We start from the raw sequence: 8,633 nt of genomic DNA on the forward strand, positions 1-8,633 counted from the left end.
GGTTCAGTTATTCCTCATTTGTAGAGAGCTGAATGATGTACAGAAGTGTTGTTGTCCTGGTCGGGGGGCTTCTACATCCCCCTTCCATGGGCTGAGCTTTATGTATCCCCAGCTATCAGCATTCTTGTAACATGTTAATGTTTTTGCCCTGTGATTTTTTTTCTTTTTGCAACGAAAAACAGATCCAAGACAGAAGAACTATTTTGTTCAATGCTGAGAATCCAAAACCTATGATGCAGTGTAAGTGGGGTCGTGCATGCCCCAGGAGATGAAAGGAGCCATTTTCAATATAGCATCACAAATGAAGCCAGCTGAAATTCAGGTGGGAGTATCTAGGAGCTGTTTGAAAGATTTTTCATCCTGCTCTTCAAAGAAACGTTCTCGATATCTGCACTTGTTGGGTGAGAAAATGAAATAGGGAATGACTCAGTCTTCAGGATCGGATCTGGCCTCGTCTAAATCTGCATGCACGCAGAAATACTCACAGGGCTGATCTCTCAGGCCCAAACTCAGCCATTTGGGGGCATCCTGATGGCCTTCAAATTTCATCCAGTGCAGGAGTCCAAAGAAACTTGCTTGTCTGTTTTGTCTTGCTCCTGAGCTCAGGGCAGCAGCAGACTCCCGCTCCACATTACCCCGCCACCAGAGCAAGTTACTTGCCCAGGTTCATCAGGATTTGAATAAGGGGTCTTAAGTCTAAATGGCTCCCCTGCAAACCAGCTCCTTTGACGTGACCCCGAGAGTCACATCACCATTCTGAAGTGACAGGAAGGCCTGGCCTAAGATGTCATTAAGATGGAGAAGAGGAGGTTGAGGGGGACACGATTACTCTCTTGAAGTATTTGAAAGGCTGTCACTTAGAGGAGGGCAGGGAGCCGTTCCTGTTGGCAGCAGAGAATAGGACATGGGTTTAAATTGTGGGCGGAAAGATACCTGCTGGATATTAGGAAAAATTTTTTACAGTAAGACTTGTTCGACAGTGGAATCAGCTACCTAAGGAGGTGTTGAGCTCCCCCTCTCTGACAGCCTTTAAGCAGAGGCTGGACAAACACTTGTCAGGGATGCTCTAGGCTGATCCTGCATTGAGCAGGGGGTTGGACTAGATGGCCTGCATGGCCCCTTCCAACTCTATGATTCTATTATTCTAGTTTTTCAACTCCAGCTCACTAACAGATATCATGAATAGCAGCCTATGAACTAGGAACTGCAGGGGCGGGGAGAGAAGAGGGCGACTGAGAGAAATCCATACGGAAGAAGAGCGTCTCATAACACTGTTAGGTAATCTATTATGAAAACACCCCCTTTGTCTTTACTTCCTTTTAGTTTTCCAAAGCGTCCCTTGTTTACAGAGCTTCCTAAATGCCACCCCTTCATTTGCCAGCTCTTGGTTGTCTGTCTGGTTGCTGCGCTTTTCTTCACCTGCGTCCGGGTCAGCCTACCTTGTTCAAATATGCAAACCACCTATGGTAAGCAGACACCTGGTGAGCCGAGATACCAGCTGGGAGCATACGGTGTTCTCTTTTACCTGCCAACAGGTAAAAGTCACCTTCCAGAGAGTCGAAGGAGGCAAGTCTTATCCACCCTGCGCCGGTCCCGGCTTGGCAATCATTAATCCCAGATTTTTCACATTCCTGAGCACCGGCGTGGTTTGGGAAAATGATCACCAGTGGAGAGGGAAGCTGGGATCAGCCACTAGAGATGCAGCTGGCCGGCAGGCTGGCCCTTTCGGTTGGCGCCCTACTTTTGCTGACTTTGGCATACAAGTATTATCGGTCTCGAGTGTCTGCCAGCACCCTGGGAGGTGACAGCGTCAGAACAGATGCTGGCAGGGAAACGGGGCAAAAAGAGCAGCAGGCCTGCGATGGGACGGACCGAGAGACAACGGGCCAGGAACTGAGGCACAGGCGTAACTCTGGCAAAGGGGTAAAGGAGAACGGCGGACCAGCCAATCCAAACATGCACCTGGGCAGACCTGCTGCTGCAGTAAAGTCCAGGCTGCAGTATACACCTGTTGGCAGAGAGTTAACGTTTCTGAATGGGAAAGAAGAGAAGGAGGAGGAGGGAAAGCAGAGAAAGGAAATGAGTCATCGGGGGACCGGATCACAACCAGACGAAAAGCATTCACTTCCAGAGACGGAGGAGGAGGTGGCAAAGGAAGAAGAAACTGCAGGTACAGTTTCGAGCTGCGCGAGTGGGGCTGGGACAGCGGAGGGGGTTGCTGCGGCACAGCCAAGGGGGAGGCCCGCTTCTCGAGGTCTGCTGAGCGACGGTTGTGACATCGGCAGTTCTAACAGTGACCACAAGGGGCCCAGCCTAAAAGCCGATCTTTGCCCCGGTCCGTGTGACAAGCAAGCCGGGGGAGATCCTCCTCCTCCTACAAATGGGAACAGATCCCCCTTAGAAAAAGAGATGGGGCAGGTGTTGCGAGAAGACATGAATCAAAATTTAGCCCAGATGCAAGAGGTCCAGGTGGGGCGAGAGACAACCCAGTCATTCCATGCGACTTCTGACATGGGCCTGGCTATAAATAAGTGCAACGGGCGATCCAGCACCGCCTATACCTTCACCTCTGTGGCAAAGGTCCAAGTAGAGGAGAACATCATTAAAGAGAGGCAGCCGAAAGGAGGTCGCTGTGGGCAACCATCCCTACCAGGGACCAGCCTGAGAGGCAAAGTCTACGACTACTATGTCCAATCTGTCTCAAAGTCAGTGTTGAATGAAAAGTCCTCCCTTAAAACTGCAGCCACCCGAACATCCTACAACCCATCTAGCAGTGACCTGCCCAATGAGCCTGAGGCACCCCCGTGTCGGGAAGCAGCCCAGAATTCGACAGCAGAAGACGAGGAGAACAGCACCACCCTCCAGGAGGGTCCAGCCCCGTCTTCTGGGGCTCTGTCCCCACAGGATGATGGACACGCCATGCAACAGGTCGTCCAGGAAGAGGCTGATAAAGACGCAAGCGGCTGCCAGAAGCCTTCCGGAACAGGCCACGGCTTCAGTCGGAAGGAGAGTTTCCATCAGATTGCAGAAAACCCAGAGCTTCAGGTGCAGATGGAGGGATTTGGTTCTCCTGCACCTGGGAAATCAGGCAGCAGCACTCCCGATATCAGTCCCACCCACTCCCGTTCAGTTTCTTCCCTGGTCGGATCTATGCAGACCCTCCAGGCTGACATGACTGTGGAGCCCAGCGTGAAGCTTGTGGCTGGCGCCAAGTTCTTCCACGTCCCACTGAACTCGGAGACCTCCGTAGACATCCACTTGGATCTGGGGAACTGTTACGAGGTTTTGTGCATGGCCAAGAAGCAGAAACTGGAGAGGGTCCAGGAAGCAGCTTATAAGGTCATGAGTGAGAATTACCTCCAAGTGCTCAGAACCCATGCGATTTATGGGCGCCTCAATGCCCTGGAGCGGGACCTGATCCTGCAGAGAAGGATGCGGGGCAAGAAGCATGTGGCTGTTGCAGACGTCAGCTCACAAGATCACAGCCATGGCGCAAGCAGACTGTGCTACTATGATGACCAGAGTGACTCTTGGCACCCGCTAACACATGTGCCTATGGAAGCTGTCTCCAGGGGTTGCGCCGTGTGCAGCATGTTCAATTATCTCTTTGTGGTGGTTGGCTGTGAAGGGCGAGGGAAGAACCAGAAACCTTCCAAGCGGGTCTTCTGCTACAACCCGTTGACGAACATCTGGCGAGAGATCTGCCCGCTGAATCAAGCGAGGCCTCACTGTAAGCTGGTGGCCTTAGATGGCTGCCTCTATGCCATTGGCGGGGAATGCCTTTACACCGTTGAGCGCTATGACCCGCGGATGGATCGCTGGACTTTTGCAGCCTCGTTGCCCAATGACACCTTTGCGGTGGCCCACACCGCCACCGTGTGTGACGGGGAGATCTACGTTACGGGGGGTACATTGCGGTACATGCTGCTGAAGTACATCAGCCGGTCAGACACCTGGAAGGTCAGCCTTACTGGAGGGAGCAAGGACAGGACCACAGAGATGGTGACCGCCAACGGTTTCATCTACCGCTTTGACTTGAACCGCAGCATGGGCATCAGCGTCTACCGCTGCAGCGCCAAGGCTAAGCTTTGGTACGAATGTGCCACCAACCCCATGCCGTTCCCAGCTTGCTTTCAGTGTGCTGTCGTCGATAACCTGGTGTACTGCATCAGCCGGCAGTTCAATATCCGCTTCCTCACAGATTATGTCTCACCTCGGTTTGGGACCAAGGAATTACAAAATTTCCCTTCCCCAAGAGGGACCCTTTTCCCCGTGACGCTCGTGCTGCCTGACAGAGGGGCAGCTCAAACGAGGGTCTGACTGCAACAGCGGAATCCGCTGGGGGGCTCTGAGGAGGCAAAGCCAGTTAATTCCACGGGTTCCGTGCTGACGGTCTCCTCCTGCTAGCTGATTTCCACGCATCTGTCAAGGGAGATGGAGCTACAAGCGGGTTGGCAGCGTCTGTTTATTTTAAGATACTTAAATCCTTGTAAATTTGCATGCAAATTAAACGCAGCCTTTGGGGTCTTGGACAGTCGCCAATACAGGCCTCGTTAGTGCAAACTTAGGCAAACTCTGCATAGGCCGGATGGCATGATACTGCCGCATGTTGTCATGATCTGGAATGCCGTGGATGCCTCATGCACAGTTTTTAAATTCTCTACCCTCCTGCTCCCAGGTCTGAAATGCAACTGCTGGGTCTGATTATCAACCGATAGCAATTTGCAGAGGGACCCTCCCCCCACCCCAAGATCCCAAATCAGGACGAGTCTTCTGGACTCTTCTGCGACATTTCCAAGTTCCCATGTGGGTGTAAGGAAGGGCCCCTCCCCTCAATTCATTTCAATGGAGGGGACATATACATGCTGTCGGGTAAGAACAAAGATTCTCTGTCCCTGTGCAGAGTGCCTTTCCTTCCACCAGGATAACCAAACCCTGGTCAATATGTCTGGAGATGCCCAGGTTGTGCCAGTCTTGTGAATCAGTGTGTGTGTGTAACTTTTGGGCTTCCTTGAGCCCTCCTTCCAGGAATTGCAACCAGCACTAGATTAAAAAGGAGACCTGTTTAAATGACCTGCCATGCAATGACAGGCTTAATTAATTAATGTTTCTTAAATCAGAGATCCCCACATAAAGGCCTGGAAAACTCATTTATTAATGCTTTTGTTTTCATCATCAATAGTACAAGCTTAATGAAAGATTTGTAGGCAGAGATTGGGCTGGCTAGTTGAAATCAATAGACGGACTTCAGCTGTACGTCTTAGGGCTTTAGTGCCCCTTTCCGTTGAACTCGTCTTCCGCCTGGAAAGCCTCTTTTCATCCGAACTACTGAGTGAAGTTTTCCATAGACCTTTCATTTGTATGGAGTGTTTAACCATATTCTATTGCTGACAGTCCCTTTCCTGCCCCACCAGTAGAAGGTCTGTTTGCTTGTCTGGGACACAAGAGGTGGTTTGCTGTTGCCTGCCTCTGCATAGTGACCCTGGGATTCCTTGGTGGTCTCCCATCCAAATACTGACCTAGGCTGACCCTGCTTAGCTTCTGAGATCTGATTAGATTGGGCTTATCCCGGGCTATCCAGGTCCAGGTTTGTAACCTATTACCGGTATCTAATGCCTTGGTCGTTTTTCAGAGTTTGACTGTGAAAATAAAACAAATAGCAACAAAAAAAGACCCCTCTTTTTTAAAAAAACAAACAGCCTCTGCTGCATCCTTTAATCCAAACTGTTGCTGCGTGCGCACACACCCTCATTTCCTCCATTACTGTAAGTGACTGAGATTGGATAATTAAGACACAGAACCTGCCATAATCATTAATGCGTTTTACATCCATTGGTATCAGAATGCATTTTCATCAAAGCACCACCGATTATTCATCCAGAGAGCCGATTCCAGCAGCTGCCATTTTTACCCCTTCTAACCCGCAGAGAACTCCAGGATCCTTATAAAGACTCTGCAATTGTGGGGGGTTTTGATTGTCTTAGCAAGAAGGACCCTGCTGGACCGGACCCCAAAGCCCGGCTGACCCAGCCTCCCACCTCTAACAGTGGCCAGCCAGGTCACTCCAAAAAGCCAGCTTGGGGCGTTGAACTGGCCCTGGAGCAGGGAAAGGCAAGTGGCCCCAGCACTGCCTATGCTTGGCTCACACCCGCTGTCAGGTCCCAGGACCAGAGGAGCGCGGTCAAGAGTAGTTCAAAAAGCCGAGGGTCAGAAGGAGGTAAAGGCAGTGCAAGAGAATCATCAAAGTCCAGTCCAAAATCCAAGATATACAACAGTTTACAAGCAAGTAACTCACTGGTAGCACAGAATGAAACGTTTGCCTGGCTGCAAACGTTTGTTTAAATAAGCCTAAGAGGACCCAGCTGTTGCTGGTTCCTCTGGCTCAGCAGTCCTTGCCTCATGACTGTCACCTGCCAGGGTTCTCAGTAGTGCTTGTAATCTGGCACTTCTCCTGTGCTGGAGGAGGAGGGTTCTGCACCTTTGGTGTTGCTGCTGCAGCTGGGCCCAGGTGAGTCCTCCGCCCTGGGTGGTTGTAGGTCTGGGGCACAGTCATCTGCCTGCGCCTGCTCTGCCTGCTGTGGTTCCTCCCTGTCACTGGCAGCAGTTTCCAGATCTTCTACTCCTGAGGAATCCTCAGCAAACTGGTCCCTGGCAGAAGCTTCAGCAGGCTGACCCATGACACCTGCCATGGGCGTAGGTTCGCCTCCTGCTGCCTCCAGCCAGGTCCACGGCAGGAGTGCAGGAGGAGGCACCAGGTGAGCATACCCCCCCCCCATGGTCAAGGGCCAAGCCAAGGGTCTCCTGCAGTGGTCTTAGCGCCACAGGGGCTCGGCTCGCTTGGGGCCTCCAGCAGCCTTCCATGGCAGCTAGGGTTGCCAGGTCCCTCTTTGCCACCGGTGGGAGGTTTTTGGGGCGGAGCCTGAGGAGGGTGGGGTTTGGGGAGGGGAGGGACTTCAATGCCTAGAGTCCAATTGCCCAAGTAGCCATTTTCTCCAGGGGAACTGATCTCTATTGGCTGGCGGTCAGTTGTAATAGCAGGAGATCTCCAGCTAGTACCTGGAGGCTGGCAACCCTAGTGGCAGCAGCCCACTGGGAACCGACCTGGTAAGCCCCTGGGCCAGCAGATGGCACACTGCCAGCCAGAGAGACTGGGCTCCTCTTTCCCTACCAGGAAACCGGGGGACCCTCAAGGACTTGCAGGGGGACATCTCATTTTCATCTGTATCCCCTCCCCCACTATTTTACTTTCCCTTCCCTGGCAGCCCCCATAGCCTCTCCCCTTTTCCTGCTTCCTTCTCTCTTTATCACCCACCAGGCAACATACCTTTATCTTCCCCCCCTTAGCAACCCCCAGCAGCCACTGAGAGTGTAGTGGGCATTCTTAAAGCTGCAGGTATTGTTTCTGTTCTTTTGGGGAATTTTAATCCCCTGCTGTATTTCCCCCCAGATTTCAAATTTTTCTGCAGTCCTGGGAGTTCCTTCAGGTTTGTAGAGAAATCTGCTTGTTCTGTCCCTCACTCCCTTTCACAGCTCTGTCAGTCATATCCTCTATGGCATGGTTTGGAAATTGATATATTGATAGGAAAAGGTTAAATGGGGACTTGTTCCCTCATCCTTACGCATGTGTCTGGGAGAGTTTGTGTGCATACACAAACACAAACTCACGTGAGGGTGCAAATGGACCCCAGAAGAAGGCATTTGTGGGGCAGCCCCCCACCCCGATCTTGTACCGCTACCTGGCCAGGCGATTCCACTGTTGTGCTTCATGCTGGGCCCTCCATGTGGGGACAGGCACCCACGGTGTCCAGCTGCAGGAGGCCACGTCCCCAGCCGCATTGTCTTGCCAGCTCCCAGCTCCACACAATGGCTGGCGCAGCCCTGTCGCCAGTATCTCACAGCCTCAAAAGATGTCTTCAAAGCCTGCCCAAACAAGTTTAAACAAGAATAAATTGTGAAATAATACAATAAACAGCGCCAAGCTAAGTGAGCTGCTCCCATTAAAATGTCAAGCCAATTACGCACGGAGAATCACAACGTGGCTCCGGCTGCGCAAAGCAAAGACGGTGTCGCATTCGGGGAGAGGTTTCCACTTCGATAAGGCAAATAATTGTAATTCACAGGTGGCGCCTTGCTGTACAGACGGGCCAGAGATGCGGGGAGATCATGTCCGCCGTCACCTTTTGATGCTCCCTTCCCTGCCGTTTCTGTCGTTCACCAAAACTGGTGGGATGCTTTGACCAGTTCTCTGGAAGATCCCCCACCCACCTGAGCATTACTATCGTCTTTCTCTTTTATCAGTGTTTCCTTCGACCTCCCTTTTGCTCCAAGGAACTTGAGGCAGCATGCATGAGTGTCCCCCTCCCATTTTACAGGCACAACCACCCTGTAATGTAGGTTAGGCTGAGAGAGAAGAGCAGGTGCCCCAGGGTCATTTTGACAGCTCCATGGCTGAGTGCTGACCTGAACCCAGGTCCACCCAGTCCTAGTCCAGTCTTGTCGCCCTAACTCCACATGGCCTCCCCAGGATGAAAAAGGAGCCAATGAGAATCACCAGTGGTGTCCACGAAACGTGGACTGTTGCGCCTTCCTTATAACCAACCCATTTTCCATTGGCCCTCAGACTAGTCAGGAGC

At 52.0% G+C, this 8,633-nt stretch overlaps 1 protein-coding gene across 1 annotated transcript; it reads left to right on the forward strand.

Moving 5' to 3' along the window:
- The first annotated feature begins 1,656 nt into the window (after window positions 1–1,656).
- KLHDC7A (kelch domain containing 7A) lies at window positions 1,657–4,578 on the forward strand. The gene has a single exon (XM_056865598.1). The coding sequence runs from the start codon at window positions 1,657–1,659 to the stop codon at window positions 4,318–4,320; it is 2,664 nt and encodes an 887-aa protein (XP_056721576.1). The 3' UTR covers window positions 4,321–4,578.
- Window positions 4,579–8,633: the final 4,055 nt, after the last annotated feature.

Source organism: Euleptes europaea, chromosome 19 (genome assembly GCF_029931775.1).
Source record: "Euleptes europaea isolate rEulEur1 chromosome 19, rEulEur1.hap1, whole genome shotgun sequence".
In the NCBI taxonomy this organism is placed as follows: Eukaryota; Metazoa; Chordata; class Lepidosauria; order Squamata; family Sphaerodactylidae; genus Euleptes; species Euleptes europaea.